This window comes from Psammomys obesus, unplaced genomic scaffold (assembly GCF_907164565.1).
Source record: "Psammomys obesus unplaced genomic scaffold, mPsaObe1.curated_primary_1811, whole genome shotgun sequence".
Classification (NCBI taxonomy): Eukaryota; Metazoa; Chordata; class Mammalia; order Rodentia; family Muridae; genus Psammomys; species Psammomys obesus.
Genome location: NW_026596149.1, coordinates 17,094,855 through 17,114,862, shown reverse-complemented (window position 1 = coordinate 17,114,862; position 20,008 = coordinate 17,094,855). Strand labels below are relative to the sequence as shown.

Sequence of the window (20,008 nt, the reverse complement as noted above, 5' to 3'; positions counted from 1 at the left end):
TTCTCTGTTCCTCCCAGGCTGACTTTAGTTTAGACAAATTTAGATTCTGACTTTGCAATTCTGGCTGTGAAATAACTTCTAGAAATGTATCACCAAAGCCAACTTTTATATTGTCAGTGATCATTCGCATGCTTTTTGAAGACTACCCTTATATTTCATTAGAACTTTCTGGAGGTTACCTGGGTAGTCTACAGAACCTTAAAAAACAAAATAATCTGGACTTCATGACACATACTTGTAAGTCCAACAGTTAGTTGAACTAAAACCCTACCTCAACAAAGCAAAGCAAACCAATGAACAACCAAAACAAACAAAGAAACAAACAAAAACACAAGAAGAAACCCTGAAAAATTATTTTTAAAACTGAAGCTAGGCTTTTGTCTCACTCTGGGAAAAATGATTAAAAGAGCTCTTGCTTTTTTTTTTTTTTTTTTTTTTTTTAAACATAGTTAATGATGTTATTCCTTTTAGTGTTCCACAAGAAATGTCTGTTATCCTTGATTTTTCTCTTAGTGTTAACACCTTGTTGATATTCACCTGCCCACTCAACCCAACTTCCGCTTCTTATCTAGCTTGGTAACATGACTTTCTGGGTTGTTTTGCTGACATTCTCTATGTCTATATAAACTTGATTATCTAATGACCTTCCTTTTGAAAACTGCATGATGCTCTGAATTGCCTATTCAATAAGTCAAGTTTCTTTAGCAGTATATAAGAGGACCTTTGTAGTTTCTGGCTCCAAGTTCATTTTCCAGCGTTGTTATCTACCAGTCCCTATCAGTTAGCTTTTTGTTCTGAAGAAATGAAACTTTTCTGTCACATGTTTTGCTATGCCTTTATTTTTTTCTTTTTCTTTTTTGTTTTTTTGAGACAGGGTTTCTCTGTGTAACTTTGGCTGTCCTGGAACTCACTCTATAGACCAGGCTGGCCTCAGACTTACAGAGATCCACCTGCCAGGGCCTCCCTAAGTGCTGGGATTAAAGGTGTGTGCCTGGCTTCATATTGTTTTCTCATGCCTAACTGAATCTTAGTCACACTTAAGGCTCAACTCTTCATGGAGCTTCTTCTAATGGTCCTAATTATATTTACTACCAGGGGCCCTTATATGTATTTTTATGTAGTACTTGGATTGTTGTATGTTTAGCAGTTTGTGTTTGTTTTGGTAGCTGTCTTATGGTCAGGCTTACTAATTTTTGTATGCTCTCCAATGTCTGAAAAAGCGTTAGCAACAAGGATACCATATGGAAACCCCTCATGGAGTTCATGGTAAATCTGGTAGATACATGAGGAAGTTGAGGAATTAATGAATAATAGGAAAAGGTTTTCAAATAGATAAAGTTATATTTTGAACAGTAAATGGTGGGGTGTTTTTTTTTTTTGTTTGTTTGTTTGTTTGTTTTTCTGTCACTCCTTCTGAGGAACACAGAATGAACAACCCAGCCCATCCTTTCTTGCTGTAATAAATGGGTATTGTACTTAAGGAAGCAGTAAGTGTTTCAGGGTATAAGGTGACTGCAAGAGTTTGAGCTTACGGCCTGGAAAGATTGCTCAGTTGGTAAAGTGTTTGCCAGCCAAGCATAAGGACCTGAGTTAGATCCTTAGCACCCCGTAAAAAACTGTGATGGCAATGCATGCCTTGTAACCTCAGCACTGGGGAGACAAAACAGGTCTACCTGAACTTGTTATCCAGCCAGTCTAGCGGGGTCAGGTGAGCTCTGGGTCACCTGTCTCTTAAAAACAGGACAGATTCTGAAAAATGCCACCTGAGGTTGACCTGGCCTCCTGATGCATATATACACATTCACAGACGTACATACAAACATACATACAAATGTATACATACACACTATAGATACATATAGTGTGTGTGTATGTGTATGCATATCAGGATCATTTCCTCACACACTCCCCACAGCAAACTTTTGGATCAACTGATGCAGACCTTTGGGTTTAGAGAAGCTTAGAGAAGCCAGATGTCGTGGCTGGAAGGTATTTACATGAAGACTCAATGCCAGAGAGGGAATGTGAACTGAGTATGCAGTCTGTTTGTGTTTGGTGTGGTTTGTTTGTTTGTTTTTGGTTGGTTGGCTGGCTGGTTGGTTGGTTGGTTGGTGTTTTTTAAGCATTAAATGGAGAAGTTTTTTTTTTTTTTCCATTTTGAGTCTATACTATAGACTGTATAGTGACATTTCTCTTACAGTTAATCTACTCTGAATATTTGTTATTAACTATCTTTGGTTGTGGTATAGAACCAAATTCTAAATTATATAATGTATAATTTTTTCAACTTGAGAGTATTTGTTTTGTTTTCAGTAAAATCTTGCTGCATAGTCCAGGTGGCTTCCAATTTTTGAGTGCTAGGATCAGTTATGTATCTTTCTGTCCCACTTACTTGAGATTTTTTCCAACCTCCAGTAAAGTTTTCTGGGCCTAGAAAAGGAGAATGTTAGAGTAGAAAACACACGAGACCAAGTTGTCAAAAAAGCCAAGTTCTTGTGGTGGTGTTATTAGTTTTAAAAAAATTAAATTTATGTGTGTATGTATACAGTAGCATGTGCAAGTGCCTGCAGAGGCCAGAAGAGAGCATTGATCCCCCTGGAACTGGAATTATAAGCCATTGTGAACTGCCCAACATGGATGCTAGGAACTCAATTTTGGTCATCCCCAAGAGCAGCAAGGGTTCTTTACCACTGAGCCATCTCTCCAGTCCCTGATGTCATTGCTTAGGAGGTAAGTTGTGACTTGAAGCAGGTCTTTTCTAAGTCCCTTAATGATTTAATTGAACAATCATGGGATTATTTTGCAGATGAAATGAATACATAGGGAAGGAACTGCAAGTACTGTAAAGCCTTAAGCTATGTGATAGTTGAAGCTAGGATAGCTCAATCTTGGAAGGCAGTCCTATAGTTCTGTAGTTTTTCATTTAATTAGTAGTTACTTATGAGGTTATAAACGGAGGATGCTGGGCATAAATAAATTCTTCATTCCCCCTTCCTGTATACCTTACAGAAAACAGCTTCAGAGTGGAAACATTAAATTGTCATTATATAAATAATTGCTATTAATATAATACAACAAAGATATACTAAAACAACAATCTATAAGATATATTTTAATAAATATTTATGAAAGCATTATAAGCGTCTCAGAAATGTACAGAGTGGTTGTATTGCTGCTAAGTACTTCTTGGCTTGAGAGGCTACTTAGAGTGCTAGAGTTGAAGGAATAACACAGTCGACCATATTTTATTGGACTCTCAGTTTCACTGGCTGGCATTGAACTTTTCAGATACCAGAATCATAGTAATAATAGGCTAGATTGCGCTATACCTGTGTTATCTCCACAGGCAATACCAGAGGTCAGGTCTATCTATCTATACCTCTTCGTAGCCCATCATTCATCAGAGAATTGTTCAGAGCATGTAGGGAAGCTAAGGAAGTGAGGAAGGGTGGCACATTATTTAATTAGCAAAGTTTAATTAGGTGTTTGAAGCAGTATTCTCTCTAGTTAGGAGCCTTACACAAGGAAGTTGGCTTAGTTTTTTGTTTGTTTTTAATTTTAAGAGCAGTTATTTGACAATAATCAGTCTCTTCAGGAATTCTAAGAAGTTGCTGTCTTTGTCTTGTCCATTTAGTCTATAATTTGTAAGTTCTAGAGGTTTTTTAATATTAGTTCTATTTAGTAAGGATAGAGGACACAGGGATTATTTGGTGTTGATTTCAAGTAATACTGGAGTCATTCCGTAAATTTTGTTTCAGTAGCAAATAGCTCCAAACATGGAATGACCTCATGGTAAAACTTTATTTTTAAGTCACATAGCAGTCTAAAAAGGTTCCATGTGGTGGTAGCTCATGGGTGTTTATGTGTACACCAGTGTGTTCCAGTGGAGGAGGTTCTTCTTAGCGAATGATCTGAAGTACTCAGACTGCTAGAATTCTTCCCCAGGGTGTCCTTAGAACACAAAGCCATATCATGTTCTAGAATGTTTCATTGGCATCCAGGGGACTCCGCTGCCCATTTAACTTGGTGTGGGGAAAGTGCGAGCAGATGAGGCACACAAACTTTCATGGACTGAGCATTGGTAAGGGCCCAGGCGCACAGCGAGACCAGCTGCATCAGAACTGAGAAGTGCGGAGGGTATTAAGGTGGAGGAGTAAGAGCCTATGCCTTGAAATCCTGAAGTTTCACTTTCTGTGACTTGTTTTATAAGTTGATTTTCAATAAAAAGTAAAAGATGAAACCAGGCAAATAAAAGCCTAATTGGCAATTATAGTGATAACATTTTGTTCCACAGGTAGGTAAATGTCTGCTATGGTAGCTCTGTGCTAAGCACTTTGAGGGTTAAATGATAATGAGACACAGTCTCTGTGTTTAGTGACCAATAGCAGAGGTTTTGTAATGAGTATAATTCAGGGGAGCTGACACAAGGGTAGTCTCCACCAGAGGACCTGTTTAAGGAAAGAAGTTGGGCCAGAGTGGGTTGGGTTGCCTCAGACCATAGTTCTAGGATAAACACCATGATGGAAAGGGAAGGGTTTATTTCGTTTTACACTTAAGAGTTCATCATGAGGGGAAGTCAGGGTAGGAGCTTGAGGCAGGAACTGAAGCAGAGATCACAAGGACCCCTGCTTATTGACTTACTCAGTGACAGCTACCTTTTTTTTTTTTCCAGATACTTGGCCTACTTTATTATTATTTTTATTTTTTGTAACTACCTATATGTTTGCATTTGAATGTAACAGTCTTAAAGCATAGCAATAGATCCTTAACCAGGTCAAGGAAGGCAACATTGCTTTGCCGACACAGTCACAACTAGAGTCCTGAGCTGCTGTGTAAGAAGCTGGATTTCTCAGCAGCCATCACAATGTGGAATGACCACCTCCCATGAAGACAGCTACCTTTTTTATACTGAACATGGGACCACTCACAGTGGGCTGTGGGCCTTTCCAGATCAATCAGCAATCAAGAAAATGACCCACAGACATGCCCGCAAGTCAGTCTGAGGCAGCTTTTCATCTGAGAATCCCTTGATGACTTGGTTGTGTCAAGTTGACAAAAACAAACAAACAAACAAACAAACAAACAAACAAAAACCCTCAAAAATTTGGGAAAAACTATGACCCCTACCTTGGAGTCAGATTAGCAAAGACCAAGATGCTGAGGTGCCAGTGGTTCACAGACCCAGAGCTAAAAGAAGTCTAGCAGAGATAGAAGGAGACTAGGGAGGGGTCTTTTAAGAGGAGATAGAAAAAAAAAGCTCCAAAAAAAAAAAAAAAAAAAAAAAGACTATATATCTGTTTGTGTGTGTGTACATATATGTGTATATATATGTATATGAGAATGGGTTTACTTGAACCTAAACAAAATTGTATTGGACAAGATTTTCATCTATCAACTGTCTATTTATCTATCTAATCTATTTATCTATTTTTGTAGACTCTCATTTCCTTCCCTGTCTTAACACCTGAGGGATATGCCACATTTCTATTACTCACTGTGCTAGTGCTTTGGAAAGAGGGGTACAGATGTACATAGGTTAATGGGGGTGGTGATTTGAGCATTATTGGAGCTTCCTATGCTTTGAAAAGCTCCAGAAGCAATTATAATATTTCCTCATCCTAGTGGATGGAGGAACCTTGGTAGTTTTGATCATGAAGCATTCTAATGTCATTTTTTTTATGGACTCACAAGCAGTTTGTAACATAAATGCCCTTTTAAAAAGGTGTAAAGTGTGCTTGCTGTGTAAGGGAAGATGATACCATTATGTCAGTTCTGGATGACTTGTAAAACTTTATGCATTTAATATTATATGGGATTTGTTTTTATCTTTCTGTTTTTTGTTGTTGTTGCTTTGGTTTTTCCAGACAGGGTTTCTCTGTGTAGCTGTCCTGGAACTCATGTAGACCATGCTGGTCTTGAACTCAGAGATCTACCTGTCTCTGCCTCCCAAGTGCTGGGATCACAGGCATGTGCCACCACACCCAGCTATGAATTGTTTTTTTCAAAGTCATACTAAGAAAATTGGAATTTTAGTGTATTTAAGCTATCCAGAAAACCAGTGCTTCTGAAATAAGGTTTATGTGCTTTTAAGGAGACAAGCAGATTGATGTAGTGGTTGTAATTCTGCTATTTCTGTTGCTAGGGTTTGACATAGGTATGGAAAGGTGGATGTTGGCAATTCTGAGATGTGTATTATCTCATTCTGTAAATTCAGAGTAACATGTTGTTAAAGTCTTTTTGTTTTGTTTTCGAGACAGGATTTCTCTGTCCTGGACTCACTTTGTAGACCAGGCTGGCCCCAAACTCACTTAGAGCCACCTGCTTCTGCCTTCCCAGTGCTGGGATTAAAGGCGTGTGCCACCACACCTAGCACTTAGAGCCTCAATTTTCATGGGTTTTAGTAACATGTACACCTGCCAAGGGAGGCACCACACCTCCTCTCAGGCTTGGAGGAGGAGTTGAATGATTTCACTCTAGAATTTGTCCATTCAGGACTGCTGGTTCCTTCTCAGTGCTTGAGAAACAACTTCATTCCTTCTTAATTTTTAAAAAAGATTTATTTATGTATATGAGTGCGCTGTCTGCATGTACATCTGCATGCCAGAAGAGGGCATCAGATCCCAGTGTAGGTGGTTGTGAGCTTCCATGTGCGTGCTGGGAATTGAATCCAGGTCTTTTGGAAGAGCAGCTAGTGCTCTTAACTGCCGAGCCATCTCTCCAGGTCCACAACATAGGCAGTTAGAAGTTGCTTTGCATAGATGCACATATCCCATTGAATGCTGGCTCTGCCTTGCAAATCACATTTTCCACCACATCTGAAGTGTAACACAGGCAACTTCCTGCTTACAGAAGCCAGATCTCTAAGTGTGCCCTCTCCTTCACTATTTAACCTTAGCTCCTTCCTATGATGGCTTCATGCCAGAACACACCAGAATGTACCAGAACATATAGGAGGCAGAACACTGGTCTAACATTCTTGTTAGCTCCTTTATTCCTATGCCTTTGTTATGGTTCTGTAAACATTTATCTTCTCAACAAGTAATTTTAGATTCAAGTGTATTTCATGAAATATATAAAAAAAATATGCCTCTGTTCTTTTCCCATTACAGATCTTCTTGAGGTTGAACATTTTTGGTGTGTTCTTGTTTGTCCTGTGTAGTATCTTTGAGGAGGCTTGGAGAGGCTGAGGGTGTGCTGTGGCCAAGTTCTACATCAAAATCATAGTGATGTAGGGTTAGATTCCTGCACCACTTCTTGCTTATTCTTTACCCATGCAGTATTTATTGAACATGGACTGTCAATCCATTTAGTTTCCATAACAAAGGGCCATAAACTAGGCAGTTTATAAATAACAGAAATTTGTTTTTTACTCTTTGGAAGCTGGAAAGTCCAAGATCAGAAACACTTAGCTGTCTGTGCTGTGTGGTCAAGGACTGCTTCCTGCTTCATAGAGGGCTGTCTTTTCACTGTGTCTTCATGTGACTGAAGTAGCAAGGGAGCACTCTGGGCTTTCTTGTTTGCTTTTGTTTTTGTGTTTTGGGGGTTGAACCCAGGGCTATGCTCATGGTAGACAATTATTTTACTTTTTACTTTTATTTCTAAGTTGCATTTCTGACCCCTGGATTTTCTTTCATAGGATCTTAATCTCATTCAAGGGCTCTACCCTTATGACCTAATCACCCAGGTATATTCTCATTCATATCCTGTCTGTCTCTGTCTCTCTGTCTTTGTCAGTCTGTCTCTGTCTCTCTGTGTGTGTCTTTCTGTCTGTCTCTGTCTCTCTCTGTGTGTCTCTTTCTGTCTCTTTGTCTCTGTCTCTGTCTCTCTCTTTTTCTCCAGGGTCTCATGTACCCTAGGACAAACTTGAACTGACTTTGAGGCCAAAACTGGCTTCCTTTCTTTACCTCTCAAATGCAGGGATTATAAGCATGCACCACTACACCTGATTCTTAATAGCATTACATTGGTGGTTAGGATCTCAACATAAGAATTTGGGGAACACATAGATATTCAACCTCCCTTTCTGGCACTGTGCTGCACACAGAAGGTACAGCAGTGAAAAGACAGATGAGTTGCTCAACTTGTAGCCACTTACATGAGTTTTAATTCCTAGCCATATGATTAAGACATATGTCTAGGAGTTGATGGTCATTATTAGTGCCTTAACTTTCTCTTTTAATTAATCAGAGATTATGTTGTAGATTTGGGTAGGCATTGGAATTCTTGATTGAGTTGCATGTGGTAATTGGTTATCATTCTCTTCATTGATTCTCAGAAGCTTTCTAGTATCTGACTTATTCCACTCAGCTAAGCATTTGACTGGCCCTAAGGTTCTAGATAGTATAAATTGGGTAATGCTTATCTTGGTGATTTTTATCCATGAAAGCGTATCCTTTCCAGGCCAGTTTATGTGAGACATCTTTTGGCTAGTAGTAACTGTTCTGATATCATCAGTTAAAATTCTGGACACTGTGCATGTCAGCTTTGAAGCAATTAGATGTGTGGAGTTAAACAGATTCCTGTTTTGGATCTCGGGGTCAGTTGACTTGCAGGTTAGAAAACAGCAGCTGTCCCTGGAGTGACCAGGGCCCAGATGTGTTTGTACTTGGTAAAGCCCCTTGTAGCTTTCCTTTTGGCAGCCAAAATAGCAATTGGATTTTGTGTGTAATGTGCAGGGGTCTGAAAAAGGACAGGTAAAATTTTAAGTCTTATTTAAAAGAAAATTATTTTGTTGTATGTGTTTGTGTAAATGTGAATATGTACATGCCATGTCATGCATGTACAGACTGCATGTGGAGGTCAAAGGACAAATCTGGTGAGTTGTTCTCTTCTTCCATGGTGTGTTTTGGAGCTCAGTTTTTCAGGCATGTATAGGAAGTGATTTTTTGAGTAATAAATAGACTTACCATAAAGTCTTATTTTTTTTTTAAATAGCAATCAGAATTTACATTTATTGTTACCCTCAAATATAGACAAATTCAAACCTTTCTAATGTAGAAAAAATTCATTTTGGGGGGTCCTTATGGGTGAATACAACTTGGTGTTTAGAAACAGTATATTTAGAAAGCTGGAAGTTGAAAGGATAGTTGATTTTTGTTTTGTTTTGTTTTTGCTTTTTGAGACAGGGTTTATGTAACCCTGCCTGGCCTGGGCTCACTGTGTAGATCAGGTTGTTTTTGAAGTCACCACACCCCACCAGCTTCTGCTTCCTGAGTACTTGGATTAAATGTATGGTTTATCCTTTCTAAGTATGTGACTGAGACTTGTGGCTTGCTGTGGTTAATGGTATTTCTAGGAACACAAGAACATAGGATTGGTTGCAATTGGCCTGCCATGTACTTCTTGTTTTTATATTTTCATATTTTATTCAAGTTAGATAAGCTTTGCTAAATAGAAGTAGGTAGATAACTTTGCATATGATTTGACATTTCCCTGTGTTTCCTTGTTAATTAGTGCACGCTAAGATAAAAGTTGAGTTACCTAAGTCAAAGCTACCCAGTGTTTCCTTCCTTAGAGCCACGTGTGCATTCTGTTGTGGTGGCTGACACGGTTGTGCTGTCTTCTGAATTGTGATGGCCATCTGGTCTCCAGAATCCTTTTAGACAGTAATGTGTATGGAATTAATTTTTTAAGAAATCTTACAGTATTCATGGAGTTTAATTTTTAAAAAGTTATATTAAAACTTCAAAGAACTAGCTGAAAATAGGAAGGGTTATTTCTTAGCTGACTGGGTTTTGAGGAAAAATAGTCATAAAAAGCATGATCTGTAGTTATACTCAGTATTATATATTTTGAAACCCAAGGCGTGCACACGTGTGTGTGTGTGTGTGTGTGTGTGTGTGTGTGTGTATATTCTGAACCTAGGATACAAAGTGAATAAATTATAATTAAAAAAAAAAAACAGTTCATTGATTTGGCTGGACAGGCTAAACACTGAGCTCCAGGGATCTTCCTGTCGTAGTCTCCCCAGGTTGGGACCACAGCCCTAAGCTGCTGTGCAACCCTGCCTCCTGTAACGTGGGTTCTGGTGTGCTTGTTTTTAAAAGGAGTAGTTTAATTTATTCTTTTGATAGAAAGTAAGCTGTAAAAATGTTCATTTTGGCAGAACAGGAGGATGTCTGAGTTCCAGGCCAGCCAAGGCAACATGGTAATATCCTATCTCCACACAAAAAGCAAGCAAGCAAAAAATTACAAGTTTTTATTCTTAGAATAAAGTTATAGCCAATTCTTAATTTTCTGTGGTTATTGTAGAAAGATGGCTTACATGAAGACTGGGAAAGCTGCCGAGTCTGTTGTCCATTAATGGCTGCTTCTTTTGCATCACTTCCCTTCACCCCTCTTAACTGTTCCCTCTCTTGGGCCCTTTCTAGCTTCCTGACTCCTAGCTTCTACAGACTCCAAATTAGTGATACAAATCTAAAAGTTAACGTGAGGCTCCACATATGAGAGCCACTGTGCAGTGTTTGTCTTCATAGGCTGGGCAACTTCCTTTTGAATATTTCATGACCAAAGCTTCTAAAATATATAAGTTAAAAAAAATCTAAATATATAAATAAAAGAAAAATTTATTTTAGGATCTCAAAATGTCATTTGGTAGGTCTGCTTTAAAACCTCTATTCTCCTTTCTGGATAGGTCATAGTGGCACACGCCTTAAATCCCAGCACTTGGGAGGCAGAAACAGGTGGATCTCTGTGAGTTCAAGACCAGCCTGGTCTACAGAGTGAGCTCCAGGACAGCCAAGGCTATACAGAGAAACCCTGTCACAACAAACAAAACAACAACAACAAAAAATTCTCCTAAGTATTAAACAAGCTCAAGGGTGTGTTCAAGGAGATGGTGGCCATAAATGTTCTTAAATTCTGAGAGATATGCTTAGACATTGAACTAACACAAAGTTATTTCACAGGGACGAGAAAGGCTGCTTGTGGTGATCTTCAAAATCAGTTCAGTATTTTCCAGTAACTTGAGTATAATTCACTGGCTAGCTTCTGAGTTTGGGAATAACTAACAAGCATTCCCGTTTTTTCTTCTTGTTCCAAAACAGTGAGACGGTTCAAGCGAAAACATCTTACAGCAATCGACTGCCAGCATTTGGCCCAAAGTCATTTGGCTGTGACTCAGCCCTTCAGTCAGAGATGGACAAACAGAGACCCGAACCATGGTCTCTATCCTAGATCCAGAACAAAAAGAGGGAATAGGGGTATGTCTTCAAAAAAGTATCTTCTGTTTTAAAATCTATAGTTAGTGTGACCTTTGACTGTCTTCCAGGTTCATGAGAGTGTTCATGTCACTGATTTTTCAGACCTGTTACAACAGGTTGATGCTTGTATTCATTATTTGTATGTTTTCTGTTAAAATTCTGTCCTATAATGTTAGAACACAAAAGAGCCTGTTATAATTATAAAGTTACAAAAAACACTGACCGCTCTCAGTGTTCCTGCAGTTACCTGGTCTGCAAGCATCATGACTTACTCATCTGTCAGGAAAGCTACAGGATCATTATTTCCCTTTAAAATAAAATGTTTCTGCCTGTGGTGGTGTTTTTTTTTTTTTTTTTTTTTTTTTTTCTGGTTGTCAAACTGAGTGCTGGGGATTGAGCCCCAGGTCCTGTGTGCTAGACCAGGACTCTGCTGGGAGGTAGCTTCCGAGGCAGGCCTTAAACTTATGATCCTCCTGCCCTAGGCTCCTGTATCTGTGATTACACGCCTGTGCTTTCTCCAGTACTTCACTGACTGTGCCCCTGACTTCTTGGTACCTGGTCTGTCTCAATAAGCCTTCTCTATAACCATGTTTTAGTTTTTCTAAATCAGCTGGAATATATATTGTTAAGCTAATATTCTTCAATATGATGATCTTCTACCATGTCACAGCTATTTCTAAGAATCTATTGAAGTGTTTTCCTGTTACTGTAAAGGACTCAAACTCACACATATCACTTTCAGTTTTTTTTTTTTTTTAATTTAAAAACTTTAGGATTTTTTTATTTTCATCCAATATTTATTCTCATTAATGGAGTACAGTGTGATAACTTGATACAGTGTGTAGTGATCAAATATGGGTTATTAATTAACTCTTTAATTTGATGCCATTCATGAACGTCACAACTTCTAGCAGTTTGATTTTTCTTGTCACCTCTCTTTATCTCAAATTCTTACTTTTGCTAATGCCTATTTTGAAATCTTTTAGATAGCCTTTTCCTTTTAATACATCTAATTTCAGACTCCAGTCTAGTTTAAATAATCCATATTTTTTAATTTGGGGATTGCTATAACCATTCTGTGGGGCAGTTTCAGACTTAATTACAAGTTCTAATATTTAGGCCTCTGATGCTGAGTGTGTAACAGTGTTTCCACTAGTGCTATGACTGACTTTGCCAATTAGAAAATATCTGGAACTTATTGGTCTCTTATATTGCTCTGGAAGCAATTATAATTGATGTTCCTCTCCCCGTTATCACATTAATTTCAAGTCCACTAATTCATTTAAAGGCTAATTCTGCTTTTAATCCATTCTTTTTCTTTCCAAAGTAAAGATTTTAGTTTTATGATTTAGAGGCGATCATACATATTGTTGTATATTGATACTCTTTTTAGAAAATACTATAGTGATCATTGTTTGAGATCATTGTTGCTTGGGCTCTGTCTTGAAAGGTGGTGAGGTCAGAAAGTTTCACTTCATAGTCCTCTCAAAAGTAAATGTCCTTAGAAAACATTGATTGAGTACATGTGAAAAAGAGACAGGGTATCATGCTAATAAAATGAGAAAATTTCAGCTCTTTGTTTTAAAAATGACAGATTCACAGTAGGAAATAAAAATAAATTAAACTTATTTGAATGGTCAGATGAAGAATAGATTCTTCTGGATAAAACATGTTTCTTTCTGTTCATGCAAACTTAGAATTGCTGTTGTGGGACCAAGCCAGGGAGCTGCACTGTGCCTGCTATGTGAACGTGAGCAGCCATTTCTCGTTAGTCTGCCCTCTCCTCTCAGGTGTCTAGTGTGCAGACCTTACACACATATGAGCTTGCAGGGTAGAGTGTTGGCCAGTACACAGCAGTTGTCTCTTGCAAAATATGGGTTAGATTATTTTTAGATTAGCTATTTATAGGACCGACTGGCCCATAAGCACAGCAGTGGCTCTTTTTTCCTGTTCACAAAGACAATTAGATAGTCTTATTTGGGTGTACTGTGGGTCAGCAGCCACTGATTTTATTTTTTCCTGTTCTGTTTGGGTTCTCTCTACAGGTCAAGGATGTCAGAGATCTATTACTGAGTTCTTCCTAGTTAGCCACCAACGTTGTACCAATGACATGGCCAACAGCAATTCTGTTGGCCAGGATGGCTATCAGGACTCTGAGGGGGATATGATTTTCCCTGAAGAGAGCAATTGTACTCTGCCTCAGGTCGATAATGGAGAAATGAGGCTGGGCTCATCAGGGTCTGCTCAGCCTGCCAGGAAGCGGTCTCGTTCCTTTGAGACCAGCCAGTGGGATGGAGTTACTAAGAAGACTCCACGCCGTCGTCGATTGTACCCATCATGTACAAGGCTTAGGGAAGTCAAGCAAGAGGCAGAGGACAGTTTGTCACAGTGCTCTACAGTGGATAGAGAACCTGGTCAAGACATTGAGGACATTGGTCCTGATCCCTTCCCTGACTCACACTATGGGCTCCTTGGAAGTCTGCCATCCCAGGAAGTCCCCAGCCACATTTGTAGGCTGCCGAGCGAAGTCCTGAGGCACATCTTTGCCTTCCTCCCAGTGGAGGACCTCTACTGGAACCTCAGCTTGGTGTGCCACCTTTGGAGGGAAATAATCAGTGACCCGCTGGTAAGTGACGTGCTCAGTGCATAAACACCACACAGATTAGCTTTACTTAATGCAGATTTCTGAGGAGAGGACCTTTTCAAAGTGGTGGTTTCTATTTGCTTCATAAATGAAGTGCAAACTTCCCAGGTATCTGGGGCCATCCAGGCGCATCCCACCAAATCTTCCAGAACCCTTACTTCTCACAGTTCTGTTTTTTTTTTTTTTTTTTGGTCAGAAGCACATGATTTCCTTTGCCCTGATCATAGACTATATATTTTTGATACCATGTGGTGTAATCACTCATCCCACAAGGTCACCATGCCCTCGTTACCATCTTGTTCTTCAAGGCTTATTAATTGTACAAACTGTACCTTCCCAGCTTGTATCATTCAAGTTCATTTGCTTCCTCTTTGCTAAGATAGCAGTGTAATTATGTGACTGTATTTGGTTTAATGACCCATTCTTTTCCATGCCTTCTTTCTTTTCCCTGTTTGAGTAACTTAATACTTTGCTTTTTGTGCACACGTGGGCAGAGGAACTGCCTGTTTCTCTCCTTTTTTTGTCTAATCATGCTGAAAAGTAATTTTGCTCAGACTCTCCTCTATCCATCAGGGAAGCAGGTATTTTCTCCCTATAGAATTATCATTATTCTCTTACTTTGTCTTTTGTTTTTCCTGGATCCTGATAATACTTTTTGTTTGTAGTTTCTTAGCATGATTCTGTTTGTGATAAACTTAGTCTTGAGACCATCCTTTGGACATTTTCTTTGACCATCATGACTCTCTTGAATTTTCTTTCTTTTTTTTCTTGTGGTGGCCCAAACACTATCAGTAACATTTATGGTACAATTCAGCATGTTATTTTGTAGAATAGTGGTAGATGACCAATTGCTAAGTGTAACCTTCACATTAAATTTATTTATTTTAGATTTCAGAGACCCATGAGTTGAACTTTTATAGCCCAAAACAGGATAGCTATTTTTTTCTTCTAAGTACAGAAGAGGTTGAGAGAAATTTCATGTCACTTTAGCATTCTACTGTGGGATCCTAGTTCCTAATTTCCGAGAAATGTGTTTATGATTTTAGATGTGAGCTCTGCTTGCTTATACTATTTCTGTCAGCTAAATGGCAAACTCTCTTGTATGAGCTAGGGATAGGGATAAGGGTGGATTTTTTGTTACAAAGATTTCTTGGGACCACATCCAAGCTTGCACTACTCTCTTAAGATGTTATAGTAGGGCTAGAGAGATGGCTCAGAGGTTAAGAGCACTGGCTACTCTTCCAGAGGTCCTGAGTTCAATTCCCAGCACCTACCTGGCGGCTCACAACCATCTATAGTGAGATTTGATGCCCTCTTTTGGCATACAGGTGTACATAATAAGCAAACAAACAAATAAATAAATCTATCTTTAAAAAAAGATATTATAGTAATGTCGTTCTGGTCATGGACAACAGCAATGCAGTGTATTTCCAGTAGTCCGACATGTTTCCATGGCATACAGGTTCTTATAGCTTCTGTGTTGGCTCTCATGTTACTGCAGTACTGGCCTCACCGAAGGACTTGCCCTCCTCTTCAGTCTTTTGGCAGAGTGTGAGGCATACTGGTGTTGATTGTTTGCTAAATGTTCTGTAGGATTCCCCAATAAAGCCATCTGATCCTGGGCTTCACTGTGATGGAAGTTTTGGTTTTTGATTCTATTTCTTTACTCGTTATCCTTCTGTTGTTCTGGTTCTGTTATTCAGGCTTTGTAGGATGGGTGTTTCTAGGAATTTATCCATTTTCCCCCATGTAGTTCTTGACTTCTGTGGCATTAATTTTTTTAATGTTCCTTTCTTTTTGTTGTTGGTGTTGTTGTTGTTGATCTAGCTAAGGGTTTTTATTAATATCATTACTGTTATTGCTGTTATTAGTATTTTTAGGCAGTCTTGCTATTTATTGCAGACCAGCTTCAAACCCTCTATCCTCCTGCCTCCACCTTCACAGCCCTGGTTACAGATATGCATTTCTGGGCCCAAATCTGCTCTGCTCTTTGTAATTTCCTTTTTTTCTGCTGATTTTGAGTTTTGGTCCTTTTTTTATTGTTCTTTGAGGCGTGAAGGTAGTTTGTTCTCTTTAGTTTTGTTCTTTTAGTGCTAGGGATTGAGCCTATGCCTTGTACATTCTAGGCAAATGCTCAACTACAGATATTCTACCAAATGCTCCATCCCTCTCTGTTTTTTGTTTTTTTTTAAGTTTTTATTAATTACACTTTATTCATTTTGTATCCCCCCATAAGCCCCTCCCTCCTCCCCTCCCGATCCCACCCTCCCTCCCCTTTCTGCATGCATGCCCCTCCCCAAGTCCACTGATAGGGGAGCTTCTCCTCTCCTTTCTGACCTTAGTCAATCAGTTCTCATCAAAAGTGGCTGCATTGTTCTCTTCTGTGGCCTGGTAAGGCTGCTCCCCCCTCAGGGGGAGGTGATCAAAGAGCAGGCCAATCAGATTATGTCAGAGGCAGTCCCTCTTCCCATTACTATGTAACCCACTTGGACACTAAACTGCCCTGGGCTACATCTGTGAAGGGGTTCTAGGTACTCCAACCAAGGACTATTCATGGAGATCCCTCTCTGTTTTAAAAGAAGCATTATAACTATAAGCTTGCTGGTTAGCATGTTTTCAGAGTGTCTTTTAACTTTTGCTGAGTTGTGTTTTTACTTGTCTTAGGTACTTTGTGATTTCCTGTTTGACCAATTGGTTATTCTAAGGGTGCACCTTGTAGTCAGATGCACTTATGCATATATGCCTGTATCTCTGTACTAAGGAGATGGTAGGAGAATCATGAATTCACGACTAGCCTCAGCCGCATGGTGATACTTCATCTCAAGAACAGCAATGCCTCATTTAAGTTGTAGGTAGCTCAGTTTTCCTGCTGCCTTGATTTATAGTGTCCTCATGTTACTGAAAAGACTCATGGTGTAACCTCAGCCATTTTAATTGATTAACTGGCTTTGTGATCCTGTATGTGACCCAACACAGAGATTGGTCATGTGGCTTGGGATGAGTATGGATTTTGGATGGAGCATCTGTATGGATCTGTTAAGTTCAGTAGTCTGTGGTGTTCAAATTCATCATCTTCCTTTAGTTCTGTCAGTGTTTGCTCTGTGTGTCTGCATGCCAGTGTATGGTGTTACTCTTTCTGTTAACGGCAGCTTGGTGAAGATGTCACTGTGTAGCATTATCATTCCCTAGTGCCTTCCTTTGTGTTGTGTGATAGTTGTTGACTTAAAGTCAGTACAGTCTTCTGAACTTGGAAGTGCTGCTCAGCTGGAGCTTCAGATAAGGAAACTGAAGTGCTAGTTTTCCCCAGCACCTGTGACATTTGTGTTAGAGCAGAGACCAAGGCCCAGTTCTTCTGGTTTCCAGTTCAGGCTTGTGCAGTGTTTCTCCCTTGTCTGTCCAGCTTTAGGAGCTGTACCTGCTCTTCACTTGGTAGAAGGTTTTCTTTCTTGGTGGGCCAGTCTTTCTAAGAATCATTGCCTGTATGTTATTTCAGTTTGTTTTTCAATCACATAGTTCATTCCTTGGAAAAAGCTGTATCATCGATACCTGATAAATGAAGAGCAGGCTGTCAGCAAAGTGGATGGCATTCTTTTGAGCCATGGCATAGAAAAGGATTCGGACTTATGTGTGCTGAACCTCATACGGTGAGTGTCTTTCTTCTTGTTTGTGGAACAGTTTTCAGAGGCCTTTGTCATACACCTTTGCTCACAGTTGTCTCCTTCTGGACTCATCTTTTGAGTATTTTACAGATACACAGCCACCACCAAATGCTCCCCAAGTGTAGACCCTGAGATGGTGCTGTGGAGCCTGAGGGATCACCCTCTACTTTTGGAGGCTGAGGCGTGCATGCGTCAACAACTACCTGACCTCTATGCAGCTGCTGGGGTATGTGAGGGTCCTCTGGGGGCTGGTGACATTAGTTATCACTGGAAGTGTGTTAGTGATTAAGATTAGTTGAAGATTATATTTATTTTCTAATTTTGATTGACTCTCCAAATAGCATTAATCTTGTTAATGGTCTCTTTGGAGAATAAGAGGCACTATTTGCAGCTTCTTTCATTTGGACATTTAGTCCATTCTGTTGAGGAATCCTCTGAAATATACCTGAGTGCTAATTATCTAGTCTCTGAACACTTTGTAATGCTTGTTTTTATATACATATTTTGTAAACCTCAGCTAATACTACAGAACCAAAAATGTTTGAAACCAAGCCTCTCTGCCATACTATGGTAGAGCTAGGCAGAGATAGTAATGTGTCAAATGCTTTCAGCAGGGGGAAGGACAATAAAACACTTCAGTTATATTGTAACTGTACCTGCAGTCTCTGAACACTTTGAGTGATAGTGTTTCTTTACAAAGTAGCCCTTTTGGGAACGTCCCTTTTTTGAGGAAGGGAAAGAGGATGGGACTGGGAGGAAAGGAGGGAAGAGGCTACAAGGATGTAAAGTGAATAAAATAAATAAATGAGAAAGAAAGTAAAATAGCCCTTTTAAAAACAATATAAGCCGGACAGTGGTGGTGACCACCTTTAATCCCAACAATGAGGATGCAGAGGCGGGTGGATCTTTGAGTTTGAGGCCAGCCTGTCTATAGATCTAGTTCTAGGACAGCCATGGCTACACAGAGAAATCCTGACTCAACAACAACAACAAGAAAAAACAACCTTTCCGCACCAAAAATCTAAAACCAGTGTGTGAATTTATATTATTTCATGTGGGTGTGCTCCTAAGAGCACACCTGTGTACTACAAGTGCGCAGGGGCTTGTGGGGGCCAGAAGATACCCCGTGGAACTGGAGTTACACACAGTTGTGAGCTGCCATGTGGGTGCCGGGAACTTAACCTGGGTCCTCTACAAGAACAGCAAGTGCTCTCAGCTGCTGAGACATTTCTCTAGCCTTCAAGGTGGCTCTTTCCTTGTTGACACTTGGGGTAATTTGAAAGGGGCAGAGAGATTAAGGGTCTTATTACAGATGCACAGTAAAATAAGAAGCTGAAAATGTCCTTCAGTTTCCTTACTAGTTTCCTGATTGTGGCTGGATCTGGGCTTCTCCTATCCTGTATATCTCTCTTTGAAGGGCATTAACGTCTGGGCCTTGGTGGCAGCCATGGTGCTCCTCTCCAGCTGTGTGAACGACATCCAGCATCTGCTCTTCTGCCTCAGGAGACCCAGCTCCACAGTGACCATGCCAGATGTCACTGAGACCTTATACTGCATAGCTGTGCTCCTTTATGCCATGAGGGAGAAGGGGATTAACATCAGCAATAGGTAACACGCTGGAGGAATAGAGATGCTATGATAAAGAGAAGTGACAAGGCCTTAGATTTGTCAGGGCTTCTCCTGACTCCCTATGTTGAGTAAGGGGTCTGGGCTGTGGAAATGAGGTTCCAAGTGCTTTGTGAATATCTTGCCAGTCAGCTAAGATTTCTTCACATAGTTTCTGTGTTCTTGTGTCAATGTTGAAGCTGTAGGTGAAAGTGAAATGCCTCACTTTATTCATACCTGACTATATTTTCCTAGGAAAACATTAGCATTTTCTTTTTCCCTTGCTAACTTTCTGAGCAGACTACAGGATTATGGGAATCTGAATAACTCTATCTTAATGTGAGAAAGGCCTAGAGTGTTGGTTGCTAATTCAGAGTTATCTTGACATTGATAACATATGCAAAGATTAGTTTTCAGAGGGATACGTGTGTTCAGCAACTAGCAAGCTGGAAATTGTCCAAGCACAAGAAAATACTAATCAAGGAACTTATCTACTGTGAGAGGATAGGCAGTGCATAAGCAAACGTGTGGCAGGGTGGGGGGTGTGCTTCAGGGAATGCTGTGTGCTGTAGTGGAAGTGGAGCAGAGCTCTGTGAGAGTGAAGTAGGGGCCAGTGTTTTAGATGGCATGACTAAGCCCTTTTCTTAGGAAGTCTGAATGTCAAGGAGGAGCCTCTGTTTGGAGGTTTGGGAAAGAGCATTTAAGAGAAGGAATAGGTAATTTAAGACCCAAAGTTGGAGTGAATTTGATAAGCACCAGGAAATAGTCCAGAATGGCAGGAATTCACTGCATATGGGAGAGACTAGTGCATGATACTGAGATGTCTAGGGACCAGGAAAGATCTTTTTCTTTTGTGTGTGTGTGTGTGTGTGTGTGTGTGTGTGTGTGTGTGTGTGTGT

At 39.8% G+C, this 20,008-nt stretch overlaps 1 protein-coding gene and 1 non-coding gene across 3 annotated transcripts in view; one reads left to right on the top strand and one right to left on the bottom strand.

Annotated features, from left to right (window-relative positions):
* Fbh1 (F-box DNA helicase 1) overlaps window positions 1-20,008 on the top strand; it is a 40,049-nt gene that overhangs the window by 1,638 nt on the left and 18,403 nt on the right. For both annotated transcript variants that reach the window (XM_055593788.1, XM_055593787.1), the window contains exons 2-6: window positions 11,046-11,201; window positions 13,247-13,827; window positions 17,359-17,489; window positions 17,595-17,730; window positions 18,922-19,112. In XM_055593788.1, coding sequence (XP_055449763.1) covers window positions 13,312-13,827; window positions 17,359-17,489; window positions 17,595-17,730; window positions 18,922-19,112 — 974 coding nt within the window. In that variant the 5' untranslated portion in view covers window positions 11,046-11,201; window positions 13,247-13,311. The remainder of the gene's footprint in view (window positions 1-11,045; window positions 11,202-13,246; window positions 13,828-17,358; window positions 17,490-17,594; window positions 17,731-18,921; window positions 19,113-20,008) is intronic.
* LOC129666705 (small nucleolar RNA SNORA63) lies at window positions 18,042-18,166 on the bottom strand. The gene has a single exon (XR_008718644.1). It is a non-coding gene; the product is annotated as a small nucleolar RNA SNORA63 (small nucleolar RNA).